This window comes from Cyprinodon tularosa, unplaced genomic scaffold (genome assembly GCF_016077235.1).
Source record: "Cyprinodon tularosa strain WSP-4 unplaced genomic scaffold, ASM1607723v1 ctg775, whole genome shotgun sequence".
NCBI lineage: Eukaryota > Metazoa > Chordata > Actinopteri > Cyprinodontiformes > Cyprinodontidae > Cyprinodon > Cyprinodon tularosa.
In genome coordinates, this window is record NW_024039535.1 from 175,461 (window position 1) to 195,021 (window position 19,561).

Here is a 19,561-nt window from a genome sequence, read left to right on the forward strand (position 1 = left end):
TACTCAAACGGTCGGACAAGTGTTTAACACTTGATTCTCTACTTGAACCGACTTTTAGAAAGAAAATACCTTATCCATAAAACTGAGGCATTACAGCCAGCCCATTGCTGAATGCTGCATTAGATGTCCTTTTATATATGATCAGTCCCTATCAGACTCTGTCATTTATTATACTTTCTTTTATTTGTCTCCCCTCTACCGTGGCAACCATACATACTGATCTGGATATCCACCTCACTCACCACCACATCTATGTTAGCCTTAGTTTTTTTTTTACTTTACCTGTGGTTACTATTAGTAACCATGAAATAACATTGATCAGATACTTTGACATTTTATGCGTTGCTTTGCATGGACCGGTTATTGCTGAATGTCAGCCGTGTAGAGGCCTGGACATTCTGTGGAGCCTTGTGCACACACTTATACGCATCAGTATGATTTATTGAGGAAATTGGTTTGTTTTTGTGCATGTACATTGTTTGAAAAATCTGAAATCTTCTTGCATATGCCATTTTCATATTTTTATCATAGATCCCACACACTCTTTGATAAATGAGACCCCTAAACTCAATCAATAGAGACAGAACTGGCAACCTTGCTGTTATACCAGTTCTGTCAAGAAGAATGCGTGAGAATTTTTGGACAATTATTATTAGAAGGATCTTAAAGGCTTGTTTCAAGTTTGTAAGTTGTATTTTATTTAAGCTTTCATTAATCAATCTTAGACAAAGCCTCTTCTGCATGATCCAACAATAAACACATTAGTTCTCAATGCTCTGATTTACTGGTTTAAGGGAACAATGTGCAGGGTTTTGAATTTAGCGATTTAGCAGTTTCCAATTGGAACAATTAAGGCTCAACAGACATTCTTATTCTTGTGCAGTTTGTACTGTAAATTAGCTAATAGATGTCTAGCCAACGGCTCAACACAGCAATTGCAGAGATTTCTGTTTTCATCAAGACAATTGTCCTTGGAGTCATTGATTATCTGATGTCTGCCAGACCTGATTTTTAACTGTGTGGTTTACTCTCCAATGGCTAATTAGCTTGTTTCATATGGTTAGTGAAATGTTCAAACCTTGGCCAAGCATAGGGTACACTTTTATTTCCTTTAGACTAATCTGTCCTGCACCTCACAGTTCTGCATAATTAATCATATGTCGCTAGAAATTCTTGTTGTACAACAGGAAAGGTTTCTGTTTATAACACTGTATATTCTCTTCTCACTGTTTCACAGACCGACAATTTCCCCACTGAGCCTAATTATATGGGTAGCAGACAACAGTTTGTTCAAAGGTAAGACCTGGAGTCTATTAGTAATCACTACTTTTTAGATCTCTGTTTTCAATTCACTCCCTGTTACTAGAAATGACTAGAGTATTAATTTGGCAATTACATCTAAAAGCGTTTATATTGATGTTTACTTGTCTGGTTTTTTTTTTTTCTTTAGTAGTTCAACATTCAAAGACCCAGAGCGAGCCAGCCTCAGAGACAGCGGCCATGGTGACAGCGACCAGGCTGACAGCGACCAGGACACCAACAAAGGCTCCTGCTGTGATATGTCTGCAAAAGAAGCTCTCAAGCTGAAGGCTGCAGGTGTGAAACCCCCACCCCTGGAGCAAGGTGAGCCTCCCTGGCACATCTAAGCAGACGGGACAAAAAAAGAGCCAGAAAACTGTGACCAAACACAAACTTTTTTTGTCATTGTCCGAACACACGTAGTAGGAAACTCCATTGTGCTACCTTACCTTTCTTTGTTCTCTGCTCTTTTCTCATTTAATGTCGATTCAGTGAACATGGTCTGGAGGGTGTCACTGTGTGTGCATGCTACCCACAGCTCAGTTTATCAAAGCAGACAAGCCCATTATGTTTTTATAAGCTCAACTACTTCAACCTCTCCTTTTAGTCCCCTTGCTCTCAGCGCCCATCTCTAAAACTTTGATAATGGAACATGGAAAATGACTTAGAGAACAGCAGGCGATGTAGCCTTCTATTTGGTAATTAAATATGAATAATTATTCCAAGCACTGTTGGTCGGACAGATTACACCTGACATGTGTAGAACAATAACTTCCCAGATATGAGTTGTTACAGTCGCCCCCTGCAACATTACATGATTAGTGCATGGTCTCAGGGAGGCAAGAAATGTAAGATATACATGGAGTAGGTAAAAAAGAGGAAATGTAAAAGGAGATATATTGAGATTCTAGCAGCTTTAACCGGAGATTTGCTCTGTTGCGCACCATTACCTGCTTAACATAATGGAAGTTGCAGGAAAACACAAATTTACTGAAACATCTACACTGAAAAGTTTGTATCTTGCTGACATGATCATGAAGAATGGTCTTGTGTACTGAACATGGATTCTCCATAATGGTGCTATTAATCCAGGGAACAGAAGGGCTGCTTTACTCTGTACGGAAGGACAATCAAAATTTGTGCAACACTCTGTGCTGCAATATGTGGGTCTGACGAGATAGCATTTTTTTCCCTTTCATTGGTTTTTAGATTTAAAAAAAAAAGCCACACATGTTGGCAAGAGAAATTGGCCAATTAAAAAGCTCCATATGTTTCTCATTTTGAAAATGTTCTCATTTAATTGTCCATAAGGGACTAAAATGATCACATTTATAAGCATAAAAGCACATGACAAAAGTATGACATTGTTTTTAGGTTTTTGATAGTTGTCTGTGCCCTGGTAGGTGCAACTTTTAAATACGGTAAGCTCCCTTTGTGTGAGGTCCTTTAGCAGTACAAGTTAGGTCCTGAACAACAAATCCCACTCACACAAGTTTACTCACACTCAAGCTGGGTAACTTGGTGAAAGGGTGTAATCTGTAAGTTCCCCCCCCCTTCCTCCTTGAAACCCGCTCCATTTCTTCCTGTCTACTTGTTTGGGGAAATCTCCTGATGGGAGATTAGACAGTTAACTGACAGCAGCTGGCTGTGTTTTGTCAATAACAGAGGGGTTTAGCTAAGGTTTAGCGGAGGCATTCAAGGTGCATCTTTTTTTTTTGTAGAGAAATTGCACAATGGGCTTTTTGTTATGGGCAAGCATTGAAGTTCAGGAAGAGTAGTTAACACTTAGAACATCAAGAGATTAAAATGTTTCATGCACTGGTTATGTTTTATTGAAGTTAACTTGTGATAACCTTGGAGGTTTGAAATAATAGACTTCATACATATGTACATGAAGCATTCTCCTGTTTATTTACTCAAAAGGTAATGGGTTAAAGAAGCTTCACACGGTTCAATATCCCAGTTTTTTTCCTGTACATCTAAGCACTTAGCGTACAGTTCATAGGTCTTTCTTCTCTACCCACCACTACAACCTTCCCTCTATCCCATCTTAAGACCTCTGTTTTACACTAAGAATAGCCCTCCCAATTACTCTGTAGCTCTCTTTACTTTCCTGCCAGAACACTGTGGCCTCTTTTACTGCTTCAGTATAAACAGAACTCCAAGTGCACAGAGCATGTAGTTCAAGTCCCAATCAATCCCCACCTCAGTTTCCGTTCTTAGCCTGAAAGAAGCCAAGTTTTCTCTTTTTTGACCCTACTTTTGAAACCCTCTTTAGGATTTTTTTTCTCCTAATATTCTTCCTCCTACAAACTTTCTGGATGTGTGTTGTCCTGCAGTAAAAAAGGTTTAGTTCAACAAACTCCCTCCCTTATAGAATGCGGTTTAGCATAGTTTCCATCTACACTACATAATCTGGCTATCTTAGCACCACAGCTCAGTCTCAAATTGATTAATTAGTCGCACAAAATTAGTAGCAATGTATTAATTAAGCTTAAGTATATCAAAGGCATTTTTTGCCAGTTTTAAACAGAGATTAATTGCTCCAACGTGCCTGCAGCCGACATTAATACGGTCTTGTCTGGCTCTGCCGGAGAGGCTGGCAGCACATCGCTCGCCTCTGTGGAGATGACTGCCACAGTTGCTATCATGAACAGACACGCGGCAGTGGTGTTGGGAGATGTTACCCACTGATAGGGCTGTCCAAGCAAATGGAGCGGGAGCAAGAAGGACGGCGGGGGATGGCAATGGGGGATGGAGCACGGAGAGGAATGGACACTGTTTGAGTGTACCACCTGACCTATCTAATTATCTGCGACTGGATTATGATAATCATACCGCCTCCTGTTTTGTTTCAGAAATGGGAGGGATTAGTGGGACTGGGGTGGTAGTGTGGGGGGATAATGTGAAACTACAAGGACAGTGCGGATGCTGTGAGAAGACAGCATGATTTGTGTTCCTATGACAGCACTGTGAAAGGTGATGAAATGGAATTTCTCAGGTATTTTTAGCTTTATCCACCCGCACATTTTCCACCAGCATATAAATCTGATGATTAAGGGAAATACCAAGACTGGTCAGTTATTTTCACCGATGCAAGTCCTCCCTCAAATGTATATAAACACAAATATGTAGCTGGTATGTAGACAAGTAGTTTGAAATTATATTACAAATATTTAACCTAACAAAACTTTAAATTATCCTCATTTAAACACATTAGACAAAGATTTTTGTGTTATTTTTTTGTTTTTGTTTTTTACAACAAATACTTATCAATAACTGTAACTGAAAGATTTATGCATTTTATCTTACATAGATCCTGTAGGCTGTGTTTCTTATGTTTTCTTTTGAATCAGTGATGTAATACGAAGTGTGAATTCCATGTTGTAAGAACAACACAAAACGTAGTGCTTACAATATTTCATAGAAATGTGCTTCTGTGGGTGATGTTTGAATGTCCATTCATCCCTTTACACTTCATCCCTTTTCTAATTTCAAAAGTAGCGTTTTCAGCTGTCTGTGGCAGCACGGTGCAACAGGCACACCAGAATATTTAGTGTTAAATAAAATTTCATTGCGGTGGAATTTCCAGACCTCATTGTGTAGCTTGATTGTTTCCAAACTCCCAAAAAATTATTAACTTTGCATACAGTCCTTTGTAAAATGATAATTAATTTTGTTTAATATCTATTTTTAAGTGTTTTCAAAGAAAAAGTCAAACATAATCATAGTAGTAAATAAAAGTAACCCTTTTTCACTTGAGACAATCTTAAACATCAATTTCTAGTACTACAATAACTTTCCTTAGTCCCCATGATTCTTTTTTTTTTTTTTGATTTAAAGCAATTAACTTTGCACTATAGGCGAACCTTTCATTTAAAATAAAATGCAGTTGCAAGATTAATTGACTGGTCAGAAGTTATATTAGATGCCCTTTTCAATCATGTAGCCATGGAAACTCTTTTTTACTTTGGCTTTCAGTAAACCTTTATCTGACTGTTGGAAAAGTGAATTCCATCAAACATCAGTCATACTTCATGGTCGGATAATGTATTCGTTGTATGAATGCTTTGAATTTAGATTTAAATGCATCCCAGTCTGTATTTTATAGCTTTCATTATTGAAAAGCAGCGTTTTAATAGAAATACTCCTCTCAGCAGAGTATGTAGAAGTCATTCACGTATATGTTTTATTTTTGTTGTATTTATGTTTAGAATTGTTTTAATAGAAAAAGAAAACACTTTCATTTGGGCTCAGCAGTCGTACTAACTCAAAGAAAATTGAGTGCACGTTTCACGTTGTTATTAGCTACATTAGGGAAGAATGTATTTGCATAAACATTGCCATTTGCTCCATTTGAGATGTGTCAATAATGGTTTAGGACGAATAAGTTCTTATCTTTCCAATTTATTTCATCTGTGTTCCCTTTTACGGATAAGCATAGTTAATAGTGAATGTTTCAGTACCATCATGAAAGAAAAGGGAAAGAGAAAAGAGAGAAGCAAGCTGAAAAGCGAGCGGGGAAAAAACGTTTTAGACTCTGCTCAAGTGAATTCTGAAAACAACAAATGAACAAAGCAACATGCAATCTGGCTGCTGAATGACAGGCTGCTTGAAGACGCACATCTTCTGAAACACTTCCAGTAAGCTTTGAATCCAAAGTGGCATTGTGATCGAGCCATGGCACTGCCAGGATGTGACTCAGTCATATCATGCGGACAGGGAGGCTGACTTTTTGACATTTACTCATCTGATGAAAATTTGAAAAGCAACAGTTCCCTTTCTTGTGAGGGTACCGAAAGTGATGGCTCACGACACAATAAAATACACAGTTCTCATTCCTTATTGCCATTTTAACAGCCATCATATTTTTATGCTTTAATTTGGGAGATTATATTAAAGCTTTTCCATTATTTTCTGGCCTTCTTTCTAAAGCAACCCCTGTGACAGAAACCTTAAAGATGGATATTTGAAGTACTTTATGCAACTTTTTTGCTGTTAATACCAATTAATCTTCCAGTTGCGCAAGATGCAGGTATCTGTCAAGTCCTGGAAATTGAAATAAATCTATAGCTATCATAGGATCACTGTAGTGCTTAATTGTCCTGGTCCCAGGGTAGAGGGGACCGGGACCAGCCCCTCCTATCTACTTAATGTTGAAAAAAATTGTTTTGCTTGACATTTTAGTCACATCAAATGCTTCCCAATCTCTCTATGCACTGGTATTCTATGCCCCACGCATTGCATTGAGGCGCTTATTATTATTGTCGCTAGTAAACTGACTCTGTCTTTGTATAGTACTCTTTTTCCGTCTACTTTAATGGGACCGGAACTAACTGTAGGACGCACCAACACTATATATATATATATATATATATATATATATATATATATAGTGTGAGTCCCTCCATCTCTTCTAACTGGTAGAAAGGGGGGATGCTAGTTATTCCAGAAATAAAGGCAGATGTTCTATTTCATGGCCTTAGGCCTCCTTTAAAGTTGTAGGGAAGCGGCTGTTCCAACTGTTGAATTCCGAATTCTCGAGTGCTGCCCGACTTTACATGATTGAATAAAGTGAATGTGATTGGTAATTTATTGTTGTGGCAGAATGTTCGCAAGCAAGTTTAGTTGTGGCCAAGGGCGTAGGTTTGATTTCAACTTTGGTAGGGACACTATTCTTCAGTTTCATTGGTCCTTTGCAAAAAATATGCTTAATGTGAGCTTTAGCAGCATTTCTTGCTACATTAATACAACTCTTATAAGCACTACATGCACTAGATGCTGTTTATCAGTATTTAAAGCATAACTGGCTCTGATGAATGTGGAATTAGGACTTTTTCCACTTTAAAAAGGATTGCATTTAAATTTACGTGCAACTAAGACAGTGTCTGTATAACCAAATATAGTCTATAATATGTGGATTTATCCTGTGTTTTCTTCTGAAGATAGAGAATTGTGCAGAGGTAAACCCCACTCTTATTTATTTTTTTTATCTAATATGCTCTCTCTGGATCATGCAAAATAATACATTCAAGGGACAGAAAATAAATGTTTTGTATTTACATGTGCACTGGAACTAGAAGAGGAACTGACACTGAGCATTTAAAGTATTAATATTAGAAGTTGTACATCTGGGCTGTAGTTACTCTGTGTAGCTAGTTTCATGTATTTTATCTATGGCTGAAACAATTAATCATATTAACAAATTATTTAAATAATCGTGAACTAATTTAGTAATTGATTAATCGTAAACTGGAGTATAGGGCCACTAAAATGTGCCTTTAGCTGACAGAGCGACCCACTTAGAGCAGGAATTATACCAAGATTGTAAAAAAATATTAGCATTTAAGAAGTAAAAAAAAATAGTTTTTGTCTGTCAATATTCTCCATCCAGAACTTCTCCAAAGGAAACGTTTAAACGTTTCTGTTTCACCTGGTTTCATTTCATAAAAGATCTTCTTTAAGGAGCCTTTGGCTATCTGATTAAAAGATAAAATAAAAAAAATCCTAACGTTGTTAACTTACATTTCTCAAGTTCCACAAATCAAAAAACTCTCTCCTGCTTCTTTACAGAACTCCAGTCAGAAGCTTTCGCCTGTTTTAGCGTAGATAATATTTTTTTTAATTCGGACTAGTTTCGTAGCCCAATATTAAATTATTTTAGCGTCTTTTTTTTTCGCGCTCCAGCGCACATACAGACTAGAAAACACGCAATCAGAAAGAGAGAAGGCGGAACTTAAGGCAGAATAATCATAGAGTTAAACCGCGCAGCACAGTTGATGCGCTGCTATGTGAAAGGGACAGGAAAGAGCAGGCAGCTGCAGCTACCAGGCAGAGAAGCTGCTAGAGGAAAAGAAGCGGTTGCTGCATAATAAATTATAAACATGTTGTTCACATCCAATTATTGGTAGGGACAAATAGGTCCGTCCAAAATTTTGGTAGGGACATGTCCCTATGGTCCCTATGCAAACCTACGCCCATGGTTGTGGCTGGTGTGAAGTATCTTGCTAACCTCTTAGCAACTTAGTGCTAGTAGGTTCCCAATGGGAAATTACATTGAGACCAAGTAGCACTTAGGAACGACAATGTCAAGGAAGGCTAGGAACAGGAAACATGCAAGAGGAGGAGAGTTTTATGTCAGAGGTCGTGGATGAGTGTCCTCCATCAAATCTTTTTCTATTTAGAGGAGGAATTTAAAGGTGACGAAGTTGTTGTGGAAGAGTACGTCAGGGCGGCAGAAGCTTGGTTTGGAGTTGAAGGCTTGCAGCCGTACATGTTTGAGCCCTTGCCTTGCAACGCTGCCAGTTCTGTTGGCTCTATGCCTGCTGAAGACGCAGACGTCCATCCCTGTGAACAATGGGACTTAACCCAATAGGAAAGTAAATGATTCTTATTTTTTATTTTAACCGTGGCGTATATTAGCTGCGACATATGAATCAAGATGGTATGAGAGAAAAAATTTGATCAACTGGTTAAATTTAGGTATACAAGCTGACGTATAACTAACTGGCTTGCATAAAATAAAAAAAAAAAAAAAGGGATTTTAAGACAGCATTTTTTTTTTTTTTTTTTTATAGAAATGTTCTGACTTTGGGACAATATCATCTGATAAAGAGTAAATTTATATACATGTTTAAGCCAGAATGATTTGACATTTAAATATGACTTCCCTATGATTTTAAATAAGGACAGAGATAGAGATACTTTATTTGCTTTGATTATTTCAATTCCAGAAATTCCTTTGTGTTTAAGTTTAGAATGAAGTCACCATGCCTAAGGTTTGTTTACATTTAGAACCCATTAAATCCCTCTTGAAATAGCCCGTTATTTTTGACACAAAAAAACACTAGCAACTACCAGACACATTATGAATTTAAGGTAACGATCAATAAAATTAGCCTTCCTGTTTAATGAACAGCTAGAGTGTAATGCCACAAAGAAAAAAATGATGTTTGTTTTCTGTATTGCAATGAGAGCATTGTTTATTTATGCTGGTTTTAACACTAAAATAACAGTTCCACAGGTTAATGGACAAACAGCTGCTAAGAGATAGGCTTCATTTGAGAGCACTGTAATTAGTCAGCTTACAAATATTGCTCCAAACAGGTAGCATATGGAGGAGTCATGGTTTCATGTGATGCCATCGTGTCCGTCTGTTTAAACATGATTAATTTAGGCCATGGGGGTGTGTTTACACCCGTTGTTGCAACCAGATATGAAAGTACGTCATTCCACCGAGCCTTTTCATTTAAGCATGACTCGGTGCATTCCAGAGCTCCTCTTTGCCTGTTGGCATTTTTCATCACAAATCGTTAATGTAAAAATTTGGATCATTTTTAGTATCTCCATAATGAAGTGTTCGTTGTGATTTAACATCAAGCCACTAAAGGCTGTTTCTAAAATTTAGCAGTATGGCCTTGGGGAGTAGATTAGCAAAACAAGCATCATCCAAAAACAACAGGCAGACGCTTGTGCTTCTTCTAACTGTTTGTGTAAGCCATTGGGTAGGAGGGGATTTGTCTCTGAGACTTTCATCTCTTCCTGTCCCTCATCTACTCGGTTTTCCGTGGCCTGTCCCTGGCCGGCCCGATAGCTTGATTCATTACACCCTCACCAACTTACTTTTCCTGGTGGGGAATATAAAAGCCATCAACAGTCTGCAGTTCTCCAGGATGCATCACTCAAAGTCAGATAAGATTTGTGAGTGTTTTTGTGCCCATACACATGTGCCGGATCACCCCTATTCTTAGAGGATCTGGTGGTATCGCACAGCAGTGAGACGATTTGTGGCTAAGCTATTGAAATCCTGTGGAAAGCCTAAAATCTTATAGGGTGAAGGAAGAGGAACTATCACAGTCTGAGGATTTCTTCCCTCTCATTACGGAAGATTTTAAAGGATTAGTCTATTTTCTTTACCGCACAAAGTTTTATTAAATCCTGTTGTCATGATTGTTGTTTATAAAGGGTTATGTCCATTCGTTTGTCCTTCCGCTCATGCTTATGGGAATTATTTTAGGCAAAGATGGCTGTTGGGTGTGATATCCACCTCTAAATCTCAACCCGGCTGCATAGCGGATCACCCGCAATCCTCATTCAGCCAGTGTAACCTATCTCCAACCCTCTGGTGCTGGAGAGGATTGATGAATATCTCTGCCTCTAACCACTTAGGCAGTAAATCTGTGACATTATCCCTTTACTCTGTTGCCGCAGCAAATAATTACAGCATGTTTATGGAAGCAGTGAGTGAGAACACCTCTTATTTCTTCCTAAGTGCCCTCATAACCTCTCTACACAGCAGGGTTTGACTTTTTTACATTTAAAAGTCTGCCTAATATGCCTCTAAGAAGGCTTTTTACCTGCATCTGAACCCAGAGCTGCTGACCCTAAATGCTAAATCAGACTAAACCCAGAAATGGTCAAGTACTATTTGAAGTGTCTCATATTATATGGAAAAAAAGAAAATACAAATCCAGCAGAACAGAATACAAATGCTATTTAAAGCTTACTGAAAAATTTATGTCTGCTAAGCATGAGGATTAGTGCGGAGTATTTGAGATTTAAAGGTAATCACTCTTTATCCATATTGTTAAAGCCTCCATACACTGTCAGGACCAGTAAAGCTCCAGTAATATTCTTCAGTCATTTATTTATTTGCTTGTTAATTTTTTTTTCTCTCAGCAGTCATGACTCTTACTACTTAAGCACTAATAAACAAGCATCCCAATGCTGTTTGCAAGCTACTGCTCTGCCTTCATTGTTCTTATGTCAGGCCTTACCCCATGCACAAATTTGCATGTGCTTGTTTTAATGCCTCGCTTGCACACAGTAGTGCATAGAAAGTGAGGCACGGTGGTTTCATTAGTTTTCATATTTGATGTTTACAGTTTATACATGCTGGCTGACTTGTTTGCTGTAAACACACCAGTAACCCACATTATCATGCAGAGTACAATTCAGCTCTGCTGAGATGACTGGAAAAAAAAAAAAACTCTTCCAAACTTGTTTCTACAAAGATACAAATTCTCCCTACGGAGCGGTACGAGAGCAAATCCAATGTGTTTATCAGTTCCATGATCATGATAGACATGTTTATGTTCCCAGTTGTTCCGTTTGTAATCATATGATCAACAGCCTCATAGATTGGGTGTCTGTGCTGTAAATGAAATTAATTAATACTGTGTAGCTGAGCCCCATGGCAATGCAGACTTTGTTTTGTTTTTTACTCCTATTTTTCCAGGAATTAATCTCTTGTTGCAAAGCCTTATTAATTTTGTGAATCCAGCTTAGACAATTGAGCTGTTATCACACTTTAAGATGAAAATATTTAAATATAGAGGCTACAGCAACTCAGTGGGTGTAAATGTTTTGCAGCAGTTTCTCACTCTACTAGTATTTCTGTAAACCAGAAAGAAAAAGTCAGTTGAACAATCAAAAACAGTGCTATGCCTAGTTAAACCTGCTTTCATGATTTTGACTGCATTAAAGCAGTTTTGTTTGATTTTAGTAAGCTTTAAAGTTTACACCAATCCAGTTTTTTATCCATTCCAATACCAATATGTTTTTTCTCCCACAATGTTTACATTTGATCACTGCTGCATTTTAAGAAATGCAAATGTCATGAGAGCTGTACAATACTTTGGCCGAGCTTGTTAGCTGATATCTGGTACTGATCTGATTCTCTCACATCTTGAAAGCCTTTGCCTTGACATAAACATTGTTTAACACAGGTTTAAATTTGCCGGGTTGTAACTCCAATATCAAATTGTCGTTATCCGATCCTTCTAATTAGTCAAAATCAGCACCAGGATCAGATCCTGAAATCTCTGTTTTTTGTTTACAAGTAATCCTACACAAAATCAGGAAAAAAATTGGATTTAGGGCCAAGCTGTACTGCCTTCCAATATTGTGATCGCTATATTGATTATTCTTAATACAGATTTAACCATTCCTTGTTTTTGATAATATCTGAAAGCTTTAACATCTGAGCCTCTGCTCTCGATTGGTACAAGCAGGATGTGGGGGATAAAAAACAGGAAGAAATAATATTGTATAATAGCATTAACAATAATCAGATGTAAATTCAATAAAATGTAACATTTAGGCATGTTAGAATAACATTTATCTCTATAATTCAACAAAGATCACTAAAAAAGATGTGATGTGAAATGGTTAATGCACATGGGTACAAAATGTTTTACCTACCAAATAGAAGCAGTGTATGAGAAAATAGCATTGCATAGGTACAGAATGAGTGTTGTAAATTGTGAAGAGCTTGTAAATTTGTTGTCACAGGAGTACATGTGTATGTAGTGGAGAGCAGCAGTGGAATTGTTCCAGTGTCTGCTCTCAGTGGGTGAAACATGTTGTCCTGCACAGCAGTAGGGAGGATACTACAGAGCAGATTATAATGATACAGAACATCGTCACTCCCTGGATCGGAGCCACTCTGCAGCCATCTGTCCTCTGTCCATGCACAGCCGGGCATTTCTGCATTTGTATATGTGTGAGTATGTGTGTGTGACAAGTAATTCTAGACATTACTCAAACTGTTTTACATATGCTTTGAAAGCCTCTTTTACTTGCTCCCTATCGTTGTTAAGCTACTTGATCATTCTCATTTCTCTCAGCACTCTTTAACCTACAGCAACGTTTATTTACTATATTTGCATTTTTTAGGAAACTGATTATTCTTTTCTAAAAACAAGACTCATGTTTTGAGTTTCTAAAAACTCCATTATATTAGATTGAATTAATGAATCACTAAAGCTGGTGCAATAAATTAGAGCACTGATTATAATTTAAAGACATGTTATCACTAGTAGTACACCTGTTCTGTGACCCATCAGATTCTTTGATCTGCAGTAAGACCTTAGGGGACTGTTAAGTGTTAGGTATATACTGAATTCTTAAGTTGATATATTATATTCCCTGCTTTTCTTTTAATTATAAAATAATTAATACAAAAGTACTTTTTTAGCATAGATTATTTTTTAGTGCAAAAAATTATCTATACAAAAGTGTAGAAAAAAGCTTCTGTCGTTTCCAAAAAGATAATGTGTATAAATGACAGGGACAATAATAAAGTCACAGAACATGTAATAAATGTAATAAAGCCAGCTTACAGCACGGGAATTATTATGACTTAGATAATAAAATTTAAGAGAAAAGGGTCACAATATACTTTGATCACACAGTCACAAAAATACCGAGTGGGAAATAATGTTTTATTCACTCTCTCTCTACCTCTTACCATATACATAAACATATACATGTATTTGTTCATGTAAACATATATTTATACATGCATGTATACATACTGTATATGCAATATGTTTTCCGATGAACCAGTTTTCTAGGTTAAGATTTCTAATATTTCTAATAGTATTTCTTTCTTCTCTTCTATTAACATGATAAAAGTGGCACAAAGATAACAAATGTTGAACATCATGTTAATTATGATTAATCCATTATTATAAAATAATAATCAACTCATATGCTAATTGAATAGAATTGAATTGAAAATGTGCACAGCCTCTAAAAATGCCATCTGCTGAAGAAATCACCAACCATCAGCAGCAATTAAGACAAAACTCAACAAAAAATACAACAATTTTTATGCATATGAAATGCACTGCAAACTATGTTTGTCTACATTCCATATTTATTTTTTAGAAAAGTTAATTGACTAAAAGTTTTCAATCAATTAATTGAAAAATAGGCAATAGATTAAACATTACAAAAATAAATCAATACCTACAGCCCTACACACTGGATGTAAAACCAACAGCCTAACATAGACAACTTATTTCCAATGCCTAAAGCAGGTCATCTGAGTTTGCAGATTACTGAATAGAAACATTTTTTTCTTCGAAGTGTAAATCTAGACCCAGTTTAGAGGTCCCATCTGTTAATAGCCTGCTTAATTAACTAGCTTTATATGGATTTGTTGGAGCAGCCACATGCTGATTGCTATAGTTCTACTTACCATATTATGTGCTGAGTTCCTCCCATATTGAATTCCTTAACGTTATTAATTACAATAGTAAAAATGACAGATTGCCTGATCAATTTTGTGCAGTCAGCTACAAAGTGGGGAAATTGTTCAGCTTTGATTATGTGAAAATGAACTGCCAGCTGCAAATTTCCCGAGACAATGAATTCAGCACAACTTCAATCACTAAAATGCAATTTGAAGGCCCCTCCGTCTGCCCTGTTTCCATGTCTTATGCGGGTGAATATTTGTGATGCCCTGTGGCATTGTTTCTCTGTATTATACTGCATCAGGAACCAGAGAGACAAATGGCCCCAGCCTGTCCAAGGCATCAGGACTTCTTGTCAGTTCAACCATAACTAGTAATGTCCTTTCATCCACTGCCTGCAGTGCAGTAGATAATGGAGTTTTTGAAAAAAAGGAGATGCTAAAACAAAGAGGGGGCTTGTGCTTTATTGGATGACAGTGGATGGGATGATCAGAGATGTCAAAGAAGAAAAATCTAAGTATTTCATGAAGCAGAGAGAGAAATGCATATAGCACTACAAGAGGGATTTAAAGGAAAAGTCCCTTCAGTAAGGAATAACTCATAGGTCATTATATATATATACCTAAAACTAATATGTTCGCAGTGATTTCATAAATTTAGCAGTAATCAGTAAAAAAATAAAAACTATAATCTTCTTGGGATCACTGAGTCTGGGAACGGCCTTTTTTGCCTAAATATAGTAACACCTCAATCCTGAGATCTTCCGGAAGTGACATCACGGTGTGGTAAGCCTAGCGCCTTTCTCCCCGCTTTACAAGCAAAATCAGTGGAAACTTCTAGACACGCCAGCAATCAACAACAATTATTTAAGATTTTAAGAGGACCTCACCATTGAAATTTGCAAGAGCTATAGTTAAACTGACAATGCCCACGTGCATGGCAGTTGGATGTTGTAGTACATCGGGTAAAAATGAAAAAAAAAATTAATTTCACCTTTTCAGTTTATCATCCACCAGGGGTTTGTCGTTGGATTGCCAACTTGAAGAGGGAGGATTTGTCATCGAACTTCTGGCCAGAGAAAAAAAAAAACGTAATTAATCCGTTACTCTCTGCTTCGCATAGCGCACTGGTCGTCCCCATCATTGATAATAATGCGTTGTGACAAACACCAGATACAGCACTGGCAATTGCTCAACAGCCGATACCGCACCGTGACGTCACAAACCGGTAGGTGGAAGTAGTGCTCTTTGACAAACATGGATGTCTCCGGTAAAGCACATTCAAATGAAATTACTCCTAATTAGAAAAACTCATCATTTATTGACAAGTATGTAATAATTTCCTACTTAAAATGCTTTCAGTAGTTTGTATACTGAATGTGACCGGACTTTTCCTTTAAATTATGATATCTGAAGAAAAGGGTTAGAAGATGCCACAAACCGCTCATGGATGTATGGATGGATGAAGATTTAACGGAACAGCAGGCTAGCTCCCTTGGAGATGGCTTAGTTCTACATGGCACCTGGCCTCCTTCTATAATGATGGCTCCAATCCAAATTAAATAAACACACGTCCTGGTGTGACATCCTTTAACCTTATCCTTGTCTGTGTTATACCTGTATGAATAGTGAAAAAGACTGTTAGAAAGTCAGAATGACATAGTACAGATTAAATTCGGTATCGTAACACAAACCAGTCCATGTCAACTTAATAAATTTCAATTAATATATCTGTGGCACCAAAGCTTTGCTACACTGACAGAGATTGAGAGCATGTACATGTGAGTATGCAAGTATGGTGACTAGGAGTGTTTTTCCCCGATAACCTCAGTTTGTTACTTTTTGATCCTGCTAAATTAAGATAACGGGCTTGGTTAATTAAACTGTCACATGGCAATACCTTGAGGAATTGCAAGGCCAACACAGCTTTAATTGGGTGGCTGCTACTGTCCCTGTGTTGTCTCCCTTATGTGATGATCAACCCCACACAGGGGGAAAAAAAACCCTTTTATTGTGCTGGTAAAGGGTAGAAGAGCTTAAGAATGATTTATATAATATAAAAAACAGTGAGGCAGTTCAGGTTAATCACTTACTTAAACATGAAGAAAAGAGATTCAATCTAAATACATTGCAATCACCCAAAACATTATTATTCCAGCAGTTTCTCCATGAAGCAGTAACACCATATCAGACCCAACATAATGTTTTATTGCTTTCTTAGTTTTGCATTAATTAGTGTGTGATTTTCTGTACATTGCATTTGCTTCTGTGTTGAATTTGTTGATAGGGCCTGCAAAGCCCCAGAGACGATGTCTGGAAGCTTAGGATGCATCTGTAATTATCAGCACCCAGTTAACAGCTAGCTTCACAGTGTCACCCCAAAACAAAACGAAAATCTATTATTTAGATTTGGAGGGTTTATAGTGTTAACAAGTGGGAGCGAGGAATCAATTCGCAGTACTCATGGGTGTTTTCACCTACATAGATAACTGTAAAGTAAATGCATAAACGGACTGCATAGTTTATATTCAGGTTTTGTGTGACCACTTTGATCAATCTGATCCCAGGGGGTTGATCCAGTTATATCACTTTTTATTTAAAAAATAAACCTTAGATAGTCTTAATTTTAAGTATTCTGAAATAAAATCTTGTAATATTTCTGTTGATGACAAGAGTCATCCTACTGATCGAATTTTCCTTTAGGGGGTAAGCACCTTTGACGGTGTCAGGATTTTTATAGCATTTTACCAGGTTGGTTGACTGCCTAATGCCTGTTCCGCTGCGATGTTTTGAAAACCATTGTCCATCCGTTCCTGAAGGTGATCAAAATCTGCCGTGATTAACAAGTGGGAAGTCTGGGTAATGGTCCCCCCCGTGCTGCCTCTTATCCCCTCCCTTGTGCGGATCAAAGAGGATGAAGTTTTGAGCCTAGGGATAATCTAGTCCCTTAGATTGTGATAATGCTGCTCAGGGTGATCATGTGGATGAGAGCGGGTCTGGGTGTGCTCACAGTAGTGTTTTTTTTTTTGTCATTTTTATCCTCTTGAGGTACTTATCAGTGTGCTGTTGCTCAAAAGAGAAATGGCAGACAATAGCAGAGTGAAGCGGGGAATTAGTACATGTAGGTAAATGAACACACACTCCTGCTGAAGCTGTATCCAGGCAACTATATTAGAAATAATAACATTTTGCATTAATGACAGATGATTGCTTTTTTCTGTTTTCAGGTTACAAATGATTAAATATACCCATTTCTAAGCATGGGTTCAGATATTTTGGTAGACTGTATAATGTAATAATTAGGTCGCACACAAAATACAGACACAAAGATATACCTTACAAAAACAACAACAACAAAAAAACACCCAACAAAGTATTAATATAGAACCATATGTAAAACTGCAGATGGGTTGAAAAATAGTTTTTTGTGGTGTTGCCTGATGGTTCAGTCTGGCATAAATTTGTAATAAATGTTCTCTCCTTCCCTTTATGAAAATTTCCTTTAGATACCTTATTTTAAAAAAATCATGTTTGGCTTCCAGTGCTGCAACACTTTAGTAAGACTCAGGTCTGGCCTGTAACTTCAACTCTCATAACTCTCCCCTTTTGGTCTTTTTTTTGTGTCATTTCCCGGTGGATTTGCGGGTGTGTGGAGCATCATTATCCTGTTGAAAGGTCCAGTTCCAAGTTTGAACTTTGGCCAGATTGCCTCATATTATCTTCCAGAAACTCTTTGATATGATGCAGAATTCATAGTTGGATCACTGACTTCAAGCTGGCCTGTCCCGGGGGCAGTAAAAAAACCTCAAAACAGAATATTTCTTCCACGCTTTACGCTTAGTGTGAGGTTCTGCTCCTGAAAAGCCATCTGTGGCCTGCACTACTGTACATGTAGGTTGTTGTGGCCACATAGCCCTCATATTTCCTTTGTTCTCGGCAGGTCTTCTAAAGACTTTACTTATTCATTTATTATTCATTCATGTATTATAGGTATACAGCTCCACCATTGTTTTTTTTTAAATATTATTTTCTAACTTTCTGTGCAATAATTCCAAGTTTATTTTCCTTTAGAAAGTCTCTTCTCTAAACTGATTCCTGCTAAGGCCTCCAGTCCATAATTTGGCAGCCATTTCAAAAGTGTGCCACTTGCCAATGATCTCTTTACTTGAAGATGATTTTTTTTTATTGATTTTGAGGTCCTTTAAATCCCTAGACTGAATACACACATCTGGGACATTTCTTCAAAGGCCTTCAAGAACAAGATATTGGCACGATGACACAACATACTTCAGCTCCAAAGAGAGCAATGTGTCCTACATGCCGGGGATTTATGGATTTATGAGTACGAAAAATCTCAGACGGCACTTATGTTAGAGTGTCAGCTTGGGAAATTATCAGCAAATTGTCTCCTTATAAAAATACACAGATCAGACTTTTCCTGGTACATGGCGATTTTCTTTAAGATCAGACTTAGAAGCTAGTTGTCATAAGAACTGTAACAGATAAAAGCAAAAGCTATCTGATGAAGGTTTAAAAATAAAACTTTTGAACACATAATAAAGTAATTACAAGGCAATCCTTATTATTGAATCCTATTCTTTTTTAAGTTAAAGCAGGTGTATAAAAAAAAAAAAAAAAGTTATCACTCAGACCTATTCATGTGTAAAATGGTCCATTCCAATCTTCGTCAGAATGTTTTCCTGCATCTCTCTGCTTTGCATTTTGCACACCTTGTCTAATTGAAAAACATTTGTATGAGAAGCAGTAAAAACATTTATTTATAAAGGATTTAGTTTTGTTTGTGTTCTTTTGTTTTTCTATTGCCCCGTTGAGTCGGTCTGTGAAATGACAGAGAGCTTAAGCTTTGCTCAATCTCATTTTGGTCTTAAGTTCCCTGTTGTTCCGCATGATCTCTTCCCACCCTGATCTGTGTCTGGTGTTGGTGTCCAGCTGTACTGTCAGCACGACAAGTGGTTCAGGGAACTCCTTCATTGCTCACTGACCAATCGCAAACACACCAGAGTGCTGTCAACGAGCATTTTCCACCCAGTGGTTTGCATTTGTGTGCACCTGTGGTTTCAACCCGGAGGGCAGGGGAGGCAAGAAGGGGGTGGCAGAATGGTGAAAAAGCAGGGCATTGGGGTGGAAAGGCAGTCAGAGTTGGGATTAGGCTATTCCTCTGTCTGTAAAGATTAAAGCCTAGGCGGAGGCTTTCCGCCCCCCGTCCACTTTTGTGGTGTTTTCTTCAAAATGCATCACAGGACAGCTGAGCCTTTACTGCTC

At 37.5% G+C, this 19,561-nt stretch overlaps 1 protein-coding gene across 2 annotated transcripts in view; it reads left to right on the forward strand.

Annotated features, from left to right (window-relative positions):
- pcdh17 (protocadherin 17) overlaps window positions 1-19,561 on the forward strand; it is a 68,589-nt gene that overhangs the window by 27,181 nt on the left and 21,847 nt on the right. The window contains exons 3-4 of one of the 2 annotated variants that reach the window (XM_038270758.1): window positions 1,238-1,296; window positions 1,454-1,623. In XM_038270758.1, coding sequence (XP_038126686.1) covers window positions 1,238-1,296; window positions 1,454-1,623 — 229 coding nt within the window. Of the gene's footprint in view, window positions 1-1,237; window positions 1,297-1,450; window positions 1,624-19,561 lie in introns of both variants that reach the window. The other variant, XM_038270757.1, reaches the window with a different exon arrangement.